This window comes from Neodiprion pinetum, chromosome 7 (genome assembly GCF_021155775.2).
Source record: "Neodiprion pinetum isolate iyNeoPine1 chromosome 7, iyNeoPine1.2, whole genome shotgun sequence".
Taxonomy (NCBI): domain Eukaryota; kingdom Metazoa; phylum Arthropoda; class Insecta; order Hymenoptera; family Diprionidae; genus Neodiprion; species Neodiprion pinetum.
The window spans coordinates 1,727,685-1,750,179 of NC_060238.1; the positions used below are offsets into that span (position 1 = coordinate 1,727,685).

The following is a 22,495-nucleotide window of genomic DNA, read 5'->3' on the forward strand; positions in this document are numbered from 1 at the left end:
ATTTAGCGGTAATTATGTGTAAGAATAAAACTTACTTACAAATATGATGGATTCCGTGTTAAATTTATCAACGTCTGATCCTTGCCGTCCATATTTTTCATATCATTTTCCTCAGTCTGAAACGCTCTCTGATCTGAAAAAACGTCCTTTTTCAAACCTTTATTATTTATCCAAGCTTCTAGGTAAATTCCATTTTGTAAATTGTGAAAACGAACGTCTCCCAAATTCTGTGTCAGAGTTAATGATAGTATTTACCAATTTTCAGAGTCAAGCTGATAATTTAATTTTTCAATTTTATTCAAGAAATTTTCAACAACTTTATTTTTTAAACGTACTACAACGAGCTTGTGGATTTTATGCTTGTTTCAATGTGTTGAAAAAAAAAAAAACAGTTGCGACCTTTTTAGACAGAGTTCACAAAATAAGAATACTTGAAAAGTGTATTGGAAAAGTCAGAGGTTGATCGAATTGTTACGGAATGCCTCATACACAGCTGAAATGATCCAGACAAATTGTCAATACGAGAAAAGGTGTGTTTGAACAAGTGCAATAAAACTTGCGGTAGCGATTATGGGCGTCGTAAAAAATTATTGAGTTTCTGTTGGAATCCCAATAATTCTTCTCTATGATATTTGTGACCATGAAATCGCAGTAGCATAGGTACCCAGTTTTTATTGTCGTCTATTCGCTCCTTTATCCTAAATTCATTGAAGTAATATGATTTTTTCATGTATTCCTTAGAGGTTCAGAAATAAGATTACCTGCTCCGGCATTTATAACACTTGCCGCGTCGGCTTAATAATGATTGTTGAACCTGAATAAACAAAGATTTTTATTGATTCCGTGACAGGTTTGATGTTGCGAGTCGGTATACCAGAGGACAGGAACCATCATTGTCGTTTCCCAACAATTATAATTTTATTTGATAACGTTAAATATTAGCTAACGAACTGTATTGTATGCTATCAAGCGAAAATATCCATAATTGTGTAAATCCTGTCGAGTGTAAATACGCGATAATTATTTTTGCATTATTCGTGCAACGATTGTGTGGACGGATTTTAAAAAGTTTCATAGATATCAGATTACCATCATCTGCTAAGACTACTATGCACCATAGCGCAGTTAAGGTTGAAAGTACAACTGGGTGTGGCATGGTCGAAAGATCCAAATTTGTATGTCACGTGGGATGTTTGTTTGATGTTCTGGCATTCGTGACAGTGTGACACATGTATGTTACAAAGAAGGGACTAAAGAGTCTCATCGTGGATTCAAACGGGGTACGTGCCTAACGCGAAAAAGATGATATGTTCAAGGTTTCGGTAAAGTTTCGGGAATAAATGCCTTCGTTGGACGTTAATGACCGCGTCACGATTACCTTGAATCGTTACATCGTTTTGCGACTAAGTGCGCAACAATTTTTTTCATCCATTCACAACAAATTGAAATATAACCACGATCACCCGCTAATTAGTCCAATCATGCGTAAATTTGGTGGGTATTCATACTTTTCATAGTTGTCTGCAAACGCGACTCTGTAAACTCAATTTATTTATTACATCGCGATAATAGTCAATATGTTTGTGTGCGTTAGTGTGTTCGACTGGGCTGGCCGGCTCAATCGTTGAATGTCATTAATTGCATCCAATATGCTTGCAAATTTCGAGAATGATTGTGTATTTGGTTTCATACAACGTTTATAAATGAAACATTCAATGCAAGAGGTCCAATACACAGAGTAGTTATGGTGGTAGAATTGAACAACGCGAAATGTACGAATTGAATTCAACTATTTTCTTTCATTGTCGAGAGATCCGTCTGTCCAGCATTGCTTGATAAAGTCCGCGCCTCGTTCTCCGATCATCATGGTCGGTGATCCGGTATTTGCGGAAGTTACCTGCGGAGAATAATTGGTGCAGGTTCATGTCCAAGTCGCGATTCGTCTAAATGCCCAGCGATTCGTACCTATTTGAAAATAAAACCAACCTGCGGCATTATCGATGCGTCCACTACGCGGAGTCCCTTCACTCCGTGAACTCTCAAACGGGGATCCACGACAGCCAAGGAATCGGAAGCTGGTCCCATTTTGCAAGAACCGGCCTGATGCAGTTCGACAATGGTATCCTGACGCACCGCGCAGGCCCAGTATTCGGTGCTTGCAAAAGTATAATTAGAGCAGGCTTCAATGTTCGTATCGAACAAGGTAAAGTTATGGGCTCTCAAAGCCTTAGTTCGAGTCAGCGCCAAAGTCATCTCTATGCCCTCTATCAGACCTTGAACATCACTGGGCTCGCTCAGATAGTTGGCCGAGATGAAAGGCTGATCGAAAGGGTCTTTTGAGGCGAGGCATACTCTACCTGCGGAAATAAGGCGTTATGAATCAATCCTTACTACACGTGGGTCAGAACCGCACTGACTCATTTTCGCTGTTATACCTCTGCTCTTGGGGTGCATGTGTCCTACGTACATGCGTATAGTACGTTTGTCCGTGCTACGAAGAACGCCCGGTTCGCCTGGAGCACAATTTGCTTGGTAACCAATAGGTGACAGCTGGGTGTCCGGATAATCGGGGGTCGTCAAGCTCGTCGGTAACGAACTACTGATTTGAGCCAATCCAGTACTGGACAGGGGGCCGGTCTGGAAGGCTAGATATTCAGACGCGGCAGCCCAGTTATTTTCGTAGGTATCGGATTCGTTGATGGTGAAGCTTAGAATGTACGCTACTTGGTCGTGAAGATTTTTTCCAACACCGGGCAAATCCTTGACTACTTTGATTCCCATGGATTCCAGGTGTTCCTTGGGTCCTATCCCGGAGAGAAGTAGAAGATGGGGTGACTTCACTATTCCTCCGGAGAGAACGATCTCGCGGGTCGCTTTGACGGTATTGAATTTACCATTCTGAGAAAGATCCCTGTGTTTTTTGTTAATGCGATCGATGAATTCGAAGTGAGAAGTTTATCAGTTTACCGATATAGTAAAATACTTTGACCAACACTCAACGAATCTTTCATTATTGACAGTAATATCGAGAATGACACTGTAAGTGATAAGAATTCATTACCTTGTGATATTCAACGCCAACCGCTAAATTATTTTCTATTATAATTCTGGTTACGTAAGAGTTTAGGGAAATGTGAAGATTCTTGCGATTCCTGGCTGGCCAGAGAAACGACCTTGCGCTGCTGCGTCTTACACCGTCCTTCTGTGTGGTTTGGATGTTCGTGAAACCGGTTATCTTCTCGCCGTTGAGATCATCGCTTATACCAAATCCAGCTTCCTCGGCGGCTGCGAGTATTGCAAATGAAAAGGAATCGTTGTACGGAAATCTTTGAACACGGAGCGGTCCTCCTGTTCCATGATGTTTGCGACCAACTCTGTCAATTTCGCCGTTGTCTTCGGACTTTTTAAAAAACGGCAGCACGTCCTCATAGGACCACCCCTCGTTGCCCATCGCGGCCCAGTTGTTGTAGTCAGTTGGATTGCCCCTCAAGTAGACCATGTCATTGTGCGCCGTATTTCCGCCGAGAGTTCGAGACGAGTGCCATGTGCAGGATCCGTTCGTAGACAAACATGCGTTGCTCTCGTTCGTTTGAAAATTCCAGTCGTTTTCCGCTCCTGTGTAAAATACATTCGACAAGCTTATCACGATTATTTATTGGTCATCATAATTCCTTAATTATTCCAATCGCTCACCAATTAAACTCCAAGCGAATGCCGGCACTTGACCAGCCCCCGACTCGTCGTCTCCAGCTTCAAGTAGCAAAACCTTCCAATCTGCAACCTCGCTTAGTCTCGCAGCCGTCACAGCGCCCCCCGCACCCCCTGTTGAAAATGCGATTATTCTCAACTGTCGGATCCTTTGCACTTTCAGTTATATCGGAACCAGGTAATCACTGTATCATCATAAGAGATTTATACAGCTTGCAACGTAATTACTCACCGCCAATCACGATGAAGTCGTAGTCGCTATCTGTTTGTTCAATGGGGTTGATCCGCTCGCATCTTCCTGATATCACCTCCTTGGCACGAATGCAAGTATCGAGGATAGACATGAAAGTAAAGAATGCAGATGCGTTGCACATGCTTTCCATACTTGGTCCCGGTAAAACCGTGTCACACATGCTCGGTTGGACGGAGCCACATCTCATCATCCCAATGTAATCGAAACAATTTTCGTTTGGACAGTCAATCACTCTGAGCTGGTCACAATATTCAATCAATTAGACTTTGCTTAATGATAATACCTTACTTTCTATTTCGTGTTGAAGAGACCACTGACAAGAAGTTTGAATTTGCTGGTTCTTCTGAATCGGCGGATTATAGCTTGGACGTTATATCTGCGTACTGTTTACGTTTTGGCATCTGTAATCAAAATATTTCTTTTCACATATATGGAAAAAGTATAAAATTTCAAAAACAGGTTTCCATATCACACGGACGCATCCGCCACTGTCGATCCGTAGACAATGAGTGATTGACGCAGGCTTGTGTATCATCATAGGGTCACAGGTAATAATAATATTCCGTACACAACACGACGGTAATAATTTGTATTAGTTCAATTTCTCTCGTGAAAAACATAAGAGAGAACGGTTTATTTTAGACATGTGCAATATCGTGAGACATAACAACACGGTGGGAGGCTGAATTTGAGATCAGACAAAGGTCATCCAAGCGAGACATATTACAATTTGATTTTCAACAAACCCGAGAAGTACTCCATGTTATGCAGATGATCTAACCAATGAAATCAACCGCCAACCGCGATGAAGTCGTGCTCGGTATCTGGTTCTTCGATTGGCTTTATTTGCTCGCATTTTCCGCATATCTTCTCGTCCACCTGTATGAACTGGTCGAGAATAAACATGAAAAGTACGCTTTCAGGGCCTGTGATCGGCATTATTCTTTGCAGTTTCGAAAAGGATTTTAGTTTTTCAATTCGAAATCGTTCATTTCGTAACTTCAGTAATGTCTTGTAATTATTGCTGAACGTATGTCAAAAATCAATACATCAGTACGAATTCAAGTTTATTACCGTGTATACGAACTCTACAATCAATCAAAACTTCTACAATCTTTCTGTACTACTTTATTTATCATACGATGAACTTCATCGATCCTCAATTAGTATCGACATGCGCAATACCAAAACATAGAAATGGCGCACAATTTGGGACTGGAACTTAAATAACTCGCAGACCTTTCAAATAATCAAATTACAGAAGCTACGACAAATAAAAGAAGTGAACTTGTTGCGGTTCGAATTTCTCTGGGTTGCCTCGGTCGCTTTTGCGAGCTTCCAAGTCGACAATGAAAGTCGGGCAATTTGCGTGACGTAACGTTCTATAACCGAGTCGGAATTACCCCGTCCGTAGAAGAGCAATAAATTATGTTTTCAACGCGGTACGCTGTATTATTGGCAGCTGTCTTCAAGGAAATGTTCTCAACCGGCTAAAGAGATACGTGATTTTTATGACGGTACACGAAGCGTTACACTTGAACTCACAATGTCCGCACGTATAACCCGTAAACAGTTGTGATACTGTTTCGTTGCGAGTTACTTGTTGGATCGATGATTAGGAAGTTGGAAATCATCAGAAGGAAATCGCTTGTTTGATGATCCTCGAAACAGTATGAAAAATAATAGGAAAAATTTCAATCGATCATTTATTAGTATTGAAAATTTATGCAACACATGAAGCAACGAAACGGTGATAGCGTCATTTTGGTTTAGGGACAATTAGTTATAGTTGTAGTACCGTTGAGGAGTATGAGATATCTTTCTTACACCTGACAACCTGAGTCAGTATCGTTAATCCTTGACGTGATTTTGCACTTGCAAAGGTTTTGTAAAATCAGTCGATGCTTCCTTTTTGCCTAAATTTTGACAAAAGCGATAATAAAAATACGATATCGTCGCGACGTCGGCACGCGACTGAGCAACGGCTATGTTTCATCAATTTCACTACTCGCGATAAAGTTACGGCCCGTTATTGCAATCATGATGCCAGTACCTCGCTTAGGATAGTAATTTTATTCAAGTTTGGTAGACGATAGCAATCCACACTGCAGGTGATAAGTATGAGATTTTATTTTGTCACGTCCAATGAACTGGCCAATGAATCAAATCAACGGTAGCAGAAAACAGAATTGGATTACTTTGTTGGACTGAGGTAGAAAAGAATTCAGGGTCGGAAAAATATAAATTCAGGATCAAACAAATGTTGAAGCTATACGGTTCTTATCTCGTTACAAAACACGAAACGTTAGAAAAAGATAACGAGGTCACGATTCGGCTCGCTGTTAATAATAATAATATATATTATATCTTGATTGCAATTATTGAATTCACGCATCTGACTCTATTTTTTACTTTGCGTGACTTCATTCGTTGTAACTTTGCTGAATGAATGAAAGCCTGTCAAAAAACGCATACAAATTTGCTGTTCTTTCTCACTTCGCATGTTTACAACTTAGCTTGTGTTTTTGAACTCAATGTTCTCGTTTCGGCATTTGTTCGTGAGACATTTTTATTTATCCGCGTCAATGAAAACATCATTGTCTGGCTTGAGGTCTCGATATAATACAGTCGCGTCACAGCTGACAATGAGTACTTAATGATTCCTCGATGCAAGTTTATTCAACTTTTTCGGCCTTTTCATACACGATGAGAAAATTTCATACGTAACACAACATTAATCATTCACATTGTCTTTTAAAATACATTTTTGCAGGTTTCCCGGTATATTAAATATAAAAATATGGATCTGGGTTAACTGTATTAATTTTTTCAATTGAATGACAACAGTTTTCAATATCAGTCAATACGCCTGTGGATAATGACAAAGCTTTCAATTCGGTTGGAATCTCTTCGCGTGTAATCAAATCGATTCAAAGCAGTCTTGCGTATTATTCTGTTAGTCAGTTAAAGTTTTACTTGAAGCAGCAGAACAAAATAATTACAATGACAACGTGGAACGCAGTTTATTGATTTGGTTATTGTACTGTGAATATTGACAAATCCGATTGAAATGCTCATTGAGTGATACGTAAAATGTCACAGAATCTTATCAAGGCATCAACGGCCCCAATAATTTTTTATGAAGTCGGCGGCTCGTTCCGCAATCATTATTGTTGGCGCTCCCGTATTCGCCGAGGTTACCTGTGAAATATATTTTTTCGTGAATCGATAACTGGCGACTCACGTGAACTAAAAATAAAGTCCCACCTTAGGCATTATGGAAGCATCTGCAACTCTGAGTCCTTTTACACCATGAACGCGTAGTTGGTGATCGACGACAGCCATGGAATCGGAGGCTGGTCCCATTTTGCAAGAGCCGACCTCGTGCCACTCGGGCAAAGTGTCCTGCTGCACAGCACAGGCCCAATATTCGTCGCTTCGGAAAGTGTAGTTGGAGCAAGCTTCCAGCGGTGGATTACTCAAGGTGAAGTTATGGGTTTTTAAGGCAGATGTGTTGGCCAGTGCAAGGGTCAATTGAATGGCTTCTACTAGTGCGGTTACGTCGCGAGAGTCATCAAGGTAATTAGACCAGATCACAGGATACACAAAAGGGTCTTTTGAAGCTAGGCTGATTCTTCCTAAAAGACAAGCCGTTGTATTTTCCTCTCAATCCACAACTGTTTACCCACCTCTGCTCTTCGGACGCATGAAACCAACCCCAACGCCCACTGAGCGTTTTCCTGAGCTCTTTAGAGCACCCTTTTCACCCGGCGCGCAGCTGGCTACGTAGGCCTCGAAGAAGAGCTGAATGTCCGGATAGTCTGAGGTAGTCAAGCTGCTCGGCAGTGCCATAACTACCTGAGATAATCCGATCGATGAGAGTGGCCCCGACTGGGAGGCGAGGTACTCAGATGCAGCGACCCAGTCGTTGTCGAAGATGTCGGGCTCATTAATGGTGAAGTTGACCGCGTGAGAAACTTGATCGTGGAGATTTTCACCGACCCCAGGAAGGTCGTGGAGTACTTCGATACCGACGGAATCCAGATGAGCCTTTGGTCCAATCCCGGAGAGCATCAGAAGATGAGGTGACCTTATTGAGCCTGCGCAGACGATCACCTCTTTGGACACATTCACGCTATTTGACGTTCCGTTCTGTGGAGGATTAATCGATATACTAGCTTTGCGTTGAGTGATTTCATGATAAAATGTAGAAATGGCGGTGAATACCTTGTCATACTCGACGCCGACCGCTTGGCCATCCTCGATTACGATCTTGGTCACGAGGGAGTTCAGGGACACGTGAAGATTCGAACGATTTCTCGCTGGCCATAGAAAAGCTCTGGAGCTACTGCGCCTTACTCCGTGTTTGTTCGTCGCTTGAATTATTGAGACGCCTTTGACCACGTCACCGTTCAGATCGTCGCTGTAACCGTAACCGGCTTCGATACCGGCAGCGATTATGGACTGTGAGAAAGAAGGAATATAGGGAAATCTTTCGACGGATAGTGGCCCACCCGTCGAGTGATACTCGCTTCCAACTCGCTCGATTTCACCGTTGTCTTCCGACTTGAGGAAAAACGGCATCACCTCCTCCCATGACCACCCTCCGTTGCCCATCGAGGCCCATTCGTCATAGTCCTGCTTGTACCCTCGCAGGTATATCATTCCATTGTGCGCTGTGTTTCCCCCGAGACACTTCGCCGAGTACCAAATACACGAACCGTTCGTTGACAAGCAGGCGTGACTTTCATTCGTCGTATAATAGTTCCAGTTGATCTCTGATCCTATGAAAAACAACAGCTCGTCGTTCAAGGTGTCGTTTGGAAATATGTGTCCATCTTATTTACCAACCTAGTAAGGGTTCATCGAAACTTGGGATCTGCATGGCTGCCGACTCGTCTTCACCGGCTTCAAGGAGTAAAACCGTCCAGTTGGAAATCTCACTCAGTCTTGCAGCTACCACAGCACCGGCACCGCCGCCTATTGAAAATCAATATCGATTTTCGTCCTGTTCTCTTGAACAAGATTTGAATTTCTAACGTTCCTTACCTCCGACGATAACGTAATCGTAAACAGTTTCCGTATTGTCGACCGGTATCATACGCTCGCATTTTCCGGAAATCAGTTCACTCGCTTGAATGTAAGTTTCCAGGATGGTCATAAAAAGGATGAACGCCGAGCCACTGCAAAGGTCTTGAAGGTATGGCCCTGAGAGACTCGCATTGCAGGTGTTCAGCTCGCTGTATTCGGATGTCATCGCTGCTCAGGGAACAGTGATTTGCCGAATTACAGAAATCCGTGACGCGAACTGAAATTATGAGTAACTTTGTAACGATACAACAAAAAAGCGAAAGCATTACCTTAGCCGGTGACTCGGGCTCACAAACACTGAATTTAATTTAAATTAATCTTATTGGTAGCACAGAAAAGAGAAGGTAAAAGAAAAGTAATCGGTAAAGAAATGGAAGAAGCTAAACGACAGAGGATTTTGGAGAAGAACGGTAGCGATAGAATAAACGATAGCGATAACAACGATAGTGGTAAGGAAGAAGAAGAAATAAATTAACCGAAGGAAAAGTTTAGATTAATGAGAGTAAGGAAGGAATGTGATGTCTCTTGGCGGGTTGAGCGTAGAATAGACGAAGCTCGCCGTTTGGCTCGGCGATCTTGCCGCTGTCGTCAGGTGACTCTTCTTCCAGTCGATTGGTCGTTTGTTCCCCACCATAATTAGGTCATCCCTCTTGTGACGAATATCTGTTACGAGTACGCCACGTATTTTTTAATGTTAGCGCTAGATGACACGCAATGTTCTACCCCTGACTTCTTCTTTGATTTCACCAGCTCGTAGGGGCTTTCAGTCGCTGAAGACGGTAATCATCGGTAGCTGTTGGTCCCTACGTGGTCGGGATAGTCGTCGTCCTGGCATCTTGTTTACTCGAGTCGAAGCGCGTAATTACAGAATTTACAAAGAAAAAATTGGTGACTGGTAGTTATTGCCTATTTTGGGTCGAGCTCGCTTGGAGTATCCCGTCAAGGACGCGTTTTTCGGGAGTTTCCTCCAGCTTTGTGCCTTTGTGACGGGCGGTTCTAAAACATCACGTTACAACACATACGTGATGCACCTGAATGTTTTAAGTCTACTGGGCTGAAAAGACCCCGCACGCTGCTACGCTTGACTGCGAGTTTCTTGAATTGATTTAGGGAAAAACTGGAAAGTTGATGGCCAATCTGCTGTTCTTTCTGCGATTCTTATTCTCAAGTCCTACAAAGTATTAAACTTTCTTCTTCCTGACCGGATTTTTCGACAAACTTCATTCTTCGTTCTTTCTAGCTTGGCATGTTCATATGGCTTGAGTTTTTTAGACTTGAGGTTCTCGTTTCAGCATCTGTTCATATAACATTTATCATGTCAATGTAAATATCATTTTTACAACACCTGCTCTGGAAGTTGACTTTTCGAGCGCTGTACGTGTGGGATAAGTAGCAAATACGACAGTCGTGATTACGACATTCGCTGTAAGGTTTATGAGACATTCGTATGAAGACGCGTGTGGTAGATATCGTTACGAGCCGACGGCGTCGCCTGACCACACTCGTCTTCGTACGAATGCCTCATAAATCTTACGCTCATGTCGCAACAACACGACTGTCCGATTATTTGCTACTTATCCCACATGTAGCATAAATAACTATTTCTAGCTTGACCTCCAGATATAACACAGTCGCATCGCAACTGGGTATTCAGTGACAACACTTTTTAATACCAGTCCATACGGCTCTGAATAACGAAAGAACTTTCAATTTACTTGAAATCCCTTCGCGTTTAATTCAAGCGATTTCAAGTAGTCTTATGCACTATCCTGCTGGCCAATTGAACTGTTACTTGAAGGCAGCGGAACAAAATAATTACAATCACAACGTGAAACGCAGTTTATTGTTTCGGTCATTTTATTATGAATATTGAATTTCGTTATCACTTTTTTACTCCGCTTGATTTGTTTCAAACTTGTATCTTACGAAGTATTCAATATCGTCGACGAGACTCTCTTTTGGTTGAGAATGTATAGCCGGTATATCCTTAATTGATGCGCTTCCAAGTACGTGAAACGAGGAAATGTCCACCAACAAGTTCGATTCCAAAGCACCGTGAGCTGCCATTGATAAGTCATGGTTGACTAATGATCGGACTGGTTTATGCAAATATTTGAAGTTCAGTCATGTCACCGTTGCCACTGCGTATTTCTTATTCTCGCCGTATCGCGTCGAGTGGAATTTGCCAATACCCATTCCTAACTTAAGCTGCAGGCATTTCCGATACGCGTTTTAGGCACAGTTGACACTTGACAAATTGTCCGTCGACGTAGTTTTTACACACAGAATTGAGGCATCCGAACGGCCTTCTCATTATCGTCAACTCCGCAATACAAACGACAATCTTCAAGTCTGCGGAACTTGATATTCCCATCTATTCGACATGGATAAAATTCATTATCCACAATTCGTGAATGCCTACGGTATTGAGAGAGTTACGAAAACTAGCGACACGTTGTACATGCTTATGGCTGTGATTATGCACACTTGGGTCAGCGACCAATCACATAATATACAACGAACTTGTTTACAGCTGCTAATTTTCCACCCATGCGGAATTGCCGAGCTTATGGTCACCGTGTAATCGAGAGATAACACAACGGCCAACTATGTGTCGTAATTTTATTTAACCTGGATAAATATCGAAGGTAATTTTGCTCGGCTGAATCGGAAAACGATAAACAAACCCATACGATCCTGTCTACCACGAGTTGCACACTTTTTCATAATAATTATATGACGATACGACGAGTTGATTCTCGTCCAACAACCTAAATAAAATATGGAAACAACCTCGAGTCGGAATTTTCCAGTGATGCCGGAAGCATTGAAATAAGGTGAAAGAATCGGGGGGTCATCATTTCGTCGTCAGGCTTGAGTGGTCTCGAGCATTATCGCCTCTTCTCTCCTCCGACAACGCCAGGATATGACGCCAATAAAAAAAAAAAACAAAAAAAACGTCCGCGGTTTAACGTCGTCTCCAAAGGCGGCAAACCCACCTACCCTAATATACTCTCGACACTGGCGAGAATCGTCGCAATTAAAATTCAAGCACCGCGACACCTACAAGCCTCAATTCCAAGTGCAGGGGATGAAAATATTCATGGATGCTTCACCGAGTGTCATTATCAACGGCGACGTCGTTTCCACGAGGAGCATACACGCCTGAAATGTTTTAATTTTTTTTTTTCTTTCTTCTCTTTTTTCTACTTTTCTTTTTCACTTTTATTTTACTCCACTTCCCTCGGGGTTTTCACGGCTTACGGTGCACGGCTAGATAAAAGTACCTTAATTTTTTTATTTTCATTTTTTTGCTTAAACGTCGTCCCTTATATCGTACCCTGATACAAAATATCTCGAAACAATTAGTGAACAGACATTTTCGGGGATCAGGGTAAAGAATTATTAGGCATCGGCCAACTTCAACGGATCATCGAAGCTGTATTAGTTATTGATTATGAGTGAGAGCTCATCGTTACGAGGGTAAAATGAAAATACGGTCACGATCGAACTTTGGACGCCTGATCATGTCGTCGAATGAATTTTGGTGACGAATTTTGATAATTGTACGGCCAATTTATTGAATGCCGAAGAAGCTCAGGAACGAAACTCCATTCTGCGACCGGATATGCAATCACCCTCGGAATGGATTCAACCTCGATGTTTGCCCGAGGGTGAATGGAGAGTCTAGTTCTGGCGGAACGTGGATGGGGATGAATTGGCGGAGGGTTGAGGGTTGAGGAGGGAGGGAGGGGCGAGACTCTTGACTCGTGTGTACCCGACCTGCGTAGTTAGAATTGGAATTCGCAAATCACAACGAATCGATGCGAAATCCCGGAAACCCGTCGTCCGTAATTCTTGAATGAATTTTTACCCCGAGATAAAATCAACCCGGTCCCACTTTCCGATTTTTCTCCCTGCTGCTCTTTCTACGTCGTTTCATGCTGGGGGAAAAAAATAAGGTTTTGTCAAACCGATGTAAAGGAAAAATGTCTGCGTACACACCGACGGCCAATAGTTTGGGTACATCAGGTAAAATTTCTTGCCTTACTAGAAGTTAGATAGCTGACTCAAAAATAAGGATAATCAAATTTCCCAAGCGGTGTTTTAAAGAGGATAAATTTACCTTCATTTTTCTTTTTTGGAAAATTCTCTGCGATTTTTTTTTTTTTTTTGGTCCCGGTACGTACTTCTGAACAGGTCCGTTTTTTACTCATCTTAAATTAAGCCCACAGCTTAGTGCAATATTTCCTAAAAAAATTCATGGATCAACCGAGTGTCTTGAGCGTGGGAAGTGGAAGTACAAAAAAATTTGTTGTTTTCTATTTTTTCGGTATTGAATCTCGTTCCCATAATTTTTGATAAATATGATTATTATCAGGGAAATATTTCTGACGAAAAGAGAGGGATCCACGTTTTTATTAAGCCAAGGGTTTAACCCCCCCCCCCCCCCCGTTTTCTCCTGGTCCACCTGCCCCGGAATCTTTTGAAATTTTGGCTTTTGACATTCGCCCTGCAGAGTTCAAAGCCCTTGCCCGAAGCTGAAAGCTCAGCCTATATTCGGCTGAAAAACTGACCAATCCTGTACTGCTGCTGCGGGCAATGCCGCGATACTAAACTCGCTTGTTTCTCTTCAAAGTTGGTGGTAAAAAATTTTTCAAATCCATTATTCCGAATCAAACACAGTTTTAATCATTCACATGATGAATGAAGAAAAAAACGAAAAAACACGATTATCCGAATACGAAGAAATGGGTGGAAAATTACAGAGAGAATTGCCGGGGATTGCGGAAAGCGATGACGAACGAGAAAGCGTGCGGTGCGAGTTGCTTTTCTGTCACCATCAGTGTCTGGAGAAGGGGTTTGGGGTTTTGGGGTTTGGGGTTTGTGCCGCCGCACTTGTTGAGCCACTTAATGGAGCGCGAACCATGGCAAAAGTTGTTTGAGTAAATTTTTCACTCGGATAAGTCGCTTTTGCGAAAAGAGCGAGAGAAAGCTCTCGGCGAAAGTTTAGATGCGAAGTTTACTGCTGTGGTATCTACACGTCTGCCGTTTCTCTTACCATATTGCCGGGTTTGTTTCCGAACGGAATATTCCGAGAGTTGATTATATATGTATGTATACATGGGGCTTACCACGCCAACTCGGTAAACGTTTGACCGTGATATTTTTTTTTCATTTCACCGACAACTTTTTTCTCAGTCAGAGTACGAACCCTGAAAAGGTTTCGAGAATTTTTTGCAAATTTTTTCAGTAACTCCTCCATTAATGTATGAAAATAGAAAAAAACTATCGAAAGAATAGGAAAAATGATTTGAAAAAATATAAAACAATTAGGTCCCGCTCCGAATCTTGCGTGAAATTGTTTAATTTCGGAAACCGAACGTTTTTTTTTCTTGTTTCATAAAAATTCATTTGTGTGATTTTAAATTGGGTTTAAAAAATCGTAGGGTAAAGACGAGTGATTGAAAAAAAATTTTTTAATTCTTGAAGGCTTTTCAGGGTTCGTATTAACGTTTAAGAAATTATTGATGAAAGTAAAAAACGTCACGGTCAACCGTTTACCGAGTTGGCGTGGAAAGTCTCATATGTAAAGGATGGAGATAATATTAAGGAAAAAAAAAAAAATAAAACCTACAGTCAGATAGAAAAATATACGCACGGTTATTTGTTTGGAGATGGATTTCACAAGGATAATGAAATAATTTTTTTTTTAATTTTTTAAGCGAAAAATTACGAGAGGAAATATTGAAAAACTTTTCACATCCCTCTTTCTCATCCCCTGTGTAAAACCTGTTCACACCGCTTTTCCACCCCACGATTATGTTCTCTGTTATACATATTCGCAATTTGATTTTCTACCTTCGCCTTATCGTCGTTTTATTTTCTCAATCACGTTGCCGAAATTATTTTTAAACGGATTCAGATCAATCGTGATTTATTTTTATCTTTTATGTGTCTCTTCTTCTTTTTTTTTCAATTATATTAACAGGGTTTCAAATTTTGGGATACGGTAGATTTTATGAACAATTATTTTACCGTTTATCATTTTTCATTCCGAAACAAGACGTGAAATCGAAAATCAATGTGAACAAGAAAAGAAAAAAAAAACACGCGAATTTAATACCGTGGCAAGTAAGACGAATGAATACGTCGAGCGAAGATGTAAAATTTCAATTAGTCGAAAATGGAACACCCTTGCGGTTCAGAGCCAGACCCAAATCCGTCATTTTAGTATAATACGATAAGCGAGCAAGGACGCCAAAACTGTGACGCAAAAAGCTTTGGGTCGAGAAGGTTGAGTTGCTTTCACCGGGCGACGACGGAAGGTATTAGAAAGTTTTTTGCCCGGAAAGGGAGAGGCGTCGACTAAAGTGGAGAAATTAGAAGCTATCATTCTAGACTTAACGTTCGGAGCCGCTGGTTCTCGATTTCGAAAGGTTTTGCAGCTAACCCGCTTAGCTGCGCCCGGCTAACCGGCACGTTCTTCTTCCCTAATAGGAGATTCCCTCTTTTTTCCAGTATTCCCCATCTCTTTCCCCCCTCTGCCTTTCGCTCGAGTTAAACATCCGTGAAGCTGATTTCGGCTCAATACCAAATTTCTCACAACAGATTTCACGATCCGAATCAATAATTTCCACATTTTTATCCACTCTATCCGATCCGCAGTTTGAAATTTCACCTTCCAAACTCTGATTTTGGTATCACAGGCCAAGTTTGCCCCCCAAATCTAATAAGCTACAACAGAATTCGGTCCAGAAATAAAAATAGCGATATAAAAAATGTTCAAAAATCGTATCGAACACTTGTCAGGGATGAAAAAATCTTTAAAAAATTCCAAACATCAGTCTTCGGTACGTCGTACGATTCCGATTTTTGTTCAGCTCAGTCTACGACATCGTTCAGTAATGTAGAAGCCGGGATTATTTAAGTTTGTTGATTGGCTGCGAGCTCGAACAACGAGATTTCGCGAGGGTTTGTTGCCCAGTTTCTCGTAAGAGTTTGTCAAAGTCGGACGTTTACTCTTTACCCGTTTGCGGAGTAGGGTTTGACAGGGTCGACACTTCCTCTAGGCTTCTGGATTCAGTTTTGCGAGTGAACGCAGGTCGGATGATGGGAGAATGACGAAGGGCGGGCGCCCTTTAGCGAGAGAGACTTGGGATTCGTCACCGATTCGGCGACTCGCTTTCTTGATTAGATTCTAATCCACCCGACGAACGGATCAGGCCCTTGATTGGGTCCCACGGCTGAATCCAGTCTCGCAATTTCGGTGGAAATGATTCCAGGGACTTTTTCCAACTCCGAGTAGAAACGCTGAAAGCCGTTTTTTTCAACTTGGCGCCGCGATAAGCGCAGCGAATCGATCATTTGATTAGCGCGGCTCGTTTTCAACTTGGCATAACGAAACACGAAGAGATCGACGGCGTGTCATTCGCCCGTTCGGGTCTGAACAGTTGGAAAGCGGGTCTAGCGCTGTTTCTTTATCGTTTTCATCACGCGAGTTTACAATTTTCTCCCTTCGCTCCTTGGGATCCGATTTTAGACGTTTCACATCGGTTAAAGCAGGTGTTTCGATTCAAAGCACTAAAAGTTGCCGCCCGATTTTCTTTCAGCTGGTTGAATGGAACAGATAAAACAAATAACTTTGGTCTTTTCACAGATTTTTATTTTTAACTCGATGACTTCTGACAATCAGAACTGTGAGCAGTCACATTCCGAGCGAAAATTGATCCTCGTCGACGATATTGAATAATTTATGATGAGATACAAATCGGAAAAAATTAACCACAAAATAATAAACAAAATATTGTTTGAAACATTTTTGGGGAATGTTTTTTCTTGACATGGAAAATAAATTCGTTGATTTCTACGAATACACATGAATTTTTGAAGAATTTACTCACTATTTTTAAATTTTCATTTTCGTTCAAATAATTTATTGATAACTTTTGGGAATTATTATTATTCAAGTTTAATGTCCTTATCGTTTTTATTGTGGTTGATTTTTTTGGAATTCTTCTCTTATCGCAAAGTATTTAATATCGTCGACGAGTCTCGCTTTTGGTTGAGAATTTATAGCCAGTATATCCTTAATCAGAGTGAACGGGAATTGATTGCTCGAGGTCCAAAATATACCCGATATAAATTTTCACATATCCAATCGATGTTCTGTTATCATATAGAAACGGGATTTCAGCGGATATTCGGTCGGTATTAATTGCACGATGGATTATCCGGGTGTAATGAAATGAATTAACCGCAGTACCGGATGAGAAATTATTCATTCACGGCTTTTAATCAGTGCGCCGCCTATAATCGAAGCTTGACTTTCTCCGTCTGTCTCTATATTTTGAAATTGGTTTTTTTCACACGCGTTGAGATAAAATGACATTGACGATGATTTTCTTACTCGTGAATGTTTACAGTATAGTTCAATCCGATTTCGATTTCTTCCGTCACACGATGTGTGGCTTTGATTATCATTGCTCTCTTCTCGTTTTCTCTTTGTTGTTCTTATAGTTATCATCGTTTCTCCTCGTCTTGTTATATTTGCTATCTCTTTAGCCGAGGCCACGCAGCTGAGGGCAAGCGAATATACTAAAAGCTTATCTTACGAAAGTGTATATATATATAGAGGTTCAGGGCCCGTGTACCAGAGCTTTTCCTCCGCCCTCTCTACAACCCACTAATTCCCGCAGAGTAATTTAGGTGAAATCTGTATTATGAAAATTTAAACAACTTCATCCCGCCCTCTCGAATCCCCTTCGTAGTAAAGATTTGCCCAGCCAAGGAATGAAAACGTGAGAAAGAGAGGGGGAGAGAGAGTGAGAGAGAGGAGAGGAGAGCTGCTGAAGCCAGTTTGAAATATAAATTCACGTTTCTTTGGATTAGTTACCCGACGAGAGCAAGAGAGAGAGAGAGAGAGTTGATAATTATTGTTTAAAACTTTGCTCACTTACACGGAGCTGGAAAGTTATTTTCTTACTCACCAATTAATTTCATTACCCGTTCGTTGTATCACCTAATTAATCCATATATATACATTTGTGTACATATAGATGAATTATCAGCCATCTCCGTTATCAACCCTATTCCAAATACAATCCAAACAATTTCGTCGTTGTTATATTCGAATTTCAAGGCGATAAATTCGAAAACCGAGTGACACTTGCAAATCCGTAAAACAAGGAACGGACAAATCCAAAGTTAAATTCTTATACGTCTCGCCGCAGTTAAAACATTAAACCTTTCAGTTACAGAAGCCTCCATGGTGGGACCCTTTTTCTTCTCTTTCTTTTTTTTTGTCGCTTTCTTCATATTCCATGCAAAGTCCAGAATTCATTTGCATTTTCAGGTAAAAGAAATACTCAAACTTTGGAATGACTAGGGTTTTTCAGAGAATCCATAATATTTTATAATTGTTACGAATAAACGTACGCAAAAAAAAAACACGTATTTTCATGCATGTGGTTCTCATCAAAGAAGACCGTCTAAAACAATATTGATAATTCACCCCGTTTTCACCCCGTTTTAGGTGTTATTTTTAGTTTTATTAAATTTTTGACATCAGATTCGCATTCAGCATCGAAATATACATAGGTAGCGTATATTTGTGCGAGTGAAAGGGTTAAGACAAGTAAGATAGACTTTGAAATATTTCCCGGTGAGATGAGAACTCTTCACCCGACAGAATAAGTGGCAAAAAGGTTTGATAATAGTAATATCGAATTTCCGAATCGGCAAGGGTGAAAACCCGGTCGTAAAATCGGTCTGCTCGCTTATCCGGACCCAGGACTCACCGGGCGAAGAGTTTCATTCCCACATAAATATAAGCTAAATTCCAATACCTACCGCTGAGCTTTCTGCTTCCCTGAGAATTTCCGGGTGAGAAAATGGACTGGGTGCAGGTATTTATTATATAACGTATACGCGAAACGCGAGTTTGAGCGCAGAAACGGTCGTGCAAGGGAAGGTTGGGCCTCCCGTGAGGCACCCTTGCCCATTGTGACCCATTGTACGCCGGAGTTGTATTACAAACGGAAGTGGCCGCGTCCTTGGTTCCGTTTTCCGTAACTCACCGCGTCGCTTCGCCGTCGCGACGCTCAACGTCGTCGTGGCTAAACTAACACAATACCGCCTCCGTCCTAACGACGCGAGTGAAAAAAACAATCCCAACGATATTCGTCCGGACGATGAACGAAGCTAATCGTTGAAGCTTACGGACGCATCCCACCGCTGTCACAATGTCAAAGCGCAAGGCATAAGCTGTGATTATTCATTTCGCGGGACGAATTTGTGTTTTTACTTTCTTTTTTTTCCCCTCTCTTTTTGACACAATTTATTACTACCCTGCGATAAATTCGTCCTGATTTTATCGTCCCTTGCCACGATGAGTTATCGCGCGATCTTTAGAGGTCCTTTCGCTAAGTTGAAGAGAAAATGGAAAGAGACGTTTCTCTTTTTTTCTTTTGCTTTGGAATATTCCGCGAGTGTCCTGAGGGACGCAAATAATAATAAAACGAGCCATCTTAAATCGCGAGGAACTCGAGAGTCGGGTTAATTATGTTCCCTGAAATTCGCCGGGAGCAATGTGGAATATAAGTGTCCGACGCACACGCAAGTACAGAGAGATAGGCTTACACGAGCGGTGACTCGGTGGTTGTGATTTTTGAAAATTATTTAGTCACTCCGACGCACCACCTACCCACCCGACCTCGGTGTTGAAAACTTTTTGATGAGCCAAAGTTGAGCGGTGGCTGGATGAGAAGGGAGGGGAGGAAAATGGAGAAGCGGGGAAAGTGCGATCGCTTACTCGAGGAGCGACGACGGTCTGCCTGCCGAAAGTTTGTTTTACGAGCCGATTGAAGACGGTAGACGAAGGGTGGGATCACAGCATTGTGTTACTGGGATGTGTTTCTAAGCCGAGGGAACTGCATTGTTTCCTCTTAATGTTTTAATTAATCTCGCAAGCCTTGGTTTATGGTACCACCTTGCGGTGGATACCTACCATCGAGTTTACGCCGTACGAGAGCAAACTCAAGATTATAGTAAAACGAGATAACACTCGGAGATGCAAAAAGCAAAGAGCAAAGAGCAGGGATGGAAGACGAGAGAAAAAGTACTCGACGCGATGCGACAACAGCTGGTGAACAACCCGGTTTTAACACAAACTGGATTGGTACGCACGCCTTGGTAAAACTTTCCGCAAAGTTTCCGCAAGCTCGATTTTCTCGTTGCGTTGTTGCAGCGGTGTTGCAGTGTCTACTTTGCAGTAAATTCAAACTAGTCTTACGGCGGTGATATTTTTCGCAGACAGTCAGGCTGATGCCGGGCTCGAGGGATTTTTATGAAAATTTTTGCTGACCGAACGAAGAGGCAGCCAGTTTGTAACTCGGCAAAGCCTGGATGCAAAAAGCATGAAATGACGGATGAGAAAGTCTGGGAAGATGAGAAAATGCGAGTGGTCCTTGGGTTGTGTCCGTTCGAGTTAAACCGGATGAAACAGAGTCGGACCAGCATCTTGGAGCCAGTGACCGGCTAATATTCTTCCGTGCCACTTCACATTTTCATTAGCTTTTCCCTAGAGAGAGAGAGAGAGAGAGAGAGAGAAGTGCGGAAGCCAAGAAGCTGCAGCGAGTCGCTTCGATCTCTCGGAATGCCATCCAAGTGTCCTGTTTCTCAGTTCACTATGGATTGATTTTTAAGCACGATACAATCATGGTCACGTGATAACGAGAATCGTAGTTAAATATAAATACCGTCATGCTGGTGGCCAACAGATCTTGTTTCCTTGCACCCATGGGTACAACCAACGGGCGGACCAGGTCGCCAATGGTTATGTAAAAACTACGAATGACCGATCACGGAGTTGAACACTTTTGAAGGTGTATAAAACCCGCCGTATATATACTTTGTTCTCTAATTGCGACCGGGTTGAACGGCAATCTCCTAAGTGCATAGTCGGCCAGAGTTAAACGACGTGACGTTTTATCCTTTACGATGTACCAGCTGAGCATGTCGGCTGGGTTGGAGGAAGTTCAACCCTGTATCTCTAAGCGCTTTTTACCGCATGCGATAAATTGAAACAGATGAGGAGTCGGGGGACATCGGACAAACTGAAAGGAGACGAAGAATAATAGAAAATGCATCGTCAAGTTCAGAGTTTACACAGTTATCGTTAACCAACAGTCGACGGTGATGAAAAAAATTACACACAAGTCTAAGAAATTCTTTTAGGGGTTATATAATCTAGTCGGGAGGCCGAAAATGACGAGACATTTCAATTTGTTGATATAAAAATTGTTTTTTGCTGTCAAAATAATGATATTTAAAACTGCTACGACCGATATCCGGAAGCAGCTTATCAAAAAAAAAAAAAAAAAAATGGATTTTTGACAAATCCCGACCCAGTACATAACCCTTTCATAGTTATTATATTTTGGATTACTCTGGCAGATTTAACGTTGAGTCGAAATGGACTTTTAGCCGAGGGTCAATGCACAGTTTCGGTTTAATCAGGTGTTTCTCCACCAGCCGAGAGGCAACTGCACATCGCTTGGCAAATGGAACGAATTAGCTCGGCTCTTCAAGTTTTGGCCAGCGGTATTCTGGCACTTGGTTGTTTAGGGTCGACAGTCGAGTGCTTCGCTCCTCTTAAACTCGGTTAGGAGGACCGTTGTTGTTTCAACAACAAGTGGCGGGGCTCGCATTCTGCGTCAATTATTTCACCCTTCTCGCATATCGATAAATCATTCCCAATTCCCCCGTCATTTCTACTCGTCTCTTTGCAATACGCATCGTGTTTACGGCCGAGGTCAGCTTCGATCTACTTCGTCGGTTCGGATCGAGGATCGGTAAAGCACGAAATATTTATCCACGTTTGTTGAAACAATTATCGAGCGTTGCTCGAGCGAAGCGAAGCAAAGCAAAGATGGTAATTGGTGAATTTTTCATCCTCCTTTCCTTCCTTCCTTCGCGACGACTTTACCGTTTCGTTTTTACCGGCTCATTTTTCCCCGTCTCGACCTCCGAGTATTGTTGGGGGAAAAAAAGCGAGCAACCCTAGGGAGCCGGTGGTAAACGGTCGGAAGTGTGTGGCATGTTTTCTCGACTTTACTAAGCCCATTAAGAATGGGGGTGGAATAAGGGGAGGGGGGGTGGAGGAGGTTGGCGAGGAGGGAAAAACAGGGATTCAAATGAGCGCCATTAGGCTCGCCCGCGTTTATATGATAAAGAGGGCCGCTTAAATATTATTTATATCCCGCCACACGGCTGCGCAATAAATAGTGAGTGTATGCTAATTTTTATGCAGACGCGTTGCGAATACAGGCTTACTCCGATTCGCGTAAAGGAGTGAAATTAAGAAAGAGAGGTGAGACAGAGAAATTCGTTTGATCGAAATTAAAACATGCAACGAAAAGGTTGGAGAATCGTGAGAGGGGA

At 42.0% G+C, this 22,495-nt stretch overlaps 3 protein-coding genes across 9 annotated transcripts in view; 1 reads left to right on the plus strand and 2 right to left on the minus strand.

The window, feature by feature from the left end:
• The window catches only part of LOC124222723 (protein turtle homolog B), a 164,206-nt gene that overhangs the window by 49,281 nt on the left and 92,430 nt on the right, over nucleotides 1-22,495 (plus strand). The window lies entirely within an intron of this gene.
• Nucleotides 424-4,824, minus strand: LOC124222724 (glucose dehydrogenase [FAD, quinone]-like). Its single transcript, XM_046633979.2, has 7 exons — nucleotides 4,708-4,824; nucleotides 3,941-4,362; nucleotides 3,694-3,822; nucleotides 3,062-3,615; nucleotides 2,436-2,898; nucleotides 1,987-2,357; nucleotides 424-1,897 (listed from the first exon to the last, which is right to left on the minus strand). The coding sequence occupies exons 2-7, from the start codon at nucleotides 4,149-4,151 to the stop codon at nucleotides 1,790-1,792; spliced, it is 1,836 nt and encodes a 611-aa protein (XP_046489935.1). The 5' UTR covers nucleotides 4,152-4,362; nucleotides 4,708-4,824; the 3' UTR covers nucleotides 424-1,789.
• On the minus strand, nucleotides 6,330-9,600 carry LOC124222725 (glucose dehydrogenase [FAD, quinone]-like). Of its 2 annotated transcripts, none has more exons than XM_046633982.2 (7): nucleotides 9,322-9,600; nucleotides 9,011-9,220; nucleotides 8,813-8,941; nucleotides 8,189-8,745; nucleotides 7,651-8,113; nucleotides 7,229-7,599; nucleotides 6,330-7,162 (listed from the first exon to the last, which is right to left on the minus strand). In XM_046633982.2, exons 2-7 carry the CDS (start codon nucleotides 9,216-9,218, stop codon nucleotides 7,079-7,081), a joined length of 1,812 nt encoding a protein of 603 aa, XP_046489938.1. In that variant the 5' UTR covers nucleotides 9,219-9,220; nucleotides 9,322-9,600; the 3' UTR covers nucleotides 6,330-7,078. The 2 variants fall into 2 exon arrangements, with proteins under 2 accessions (XP_046489938.1, XP_046489937.1); XM_046633981.2 differs by having other exon boundaries at nucleotides 6,331-7,162; nucleotides 9,011-9,269.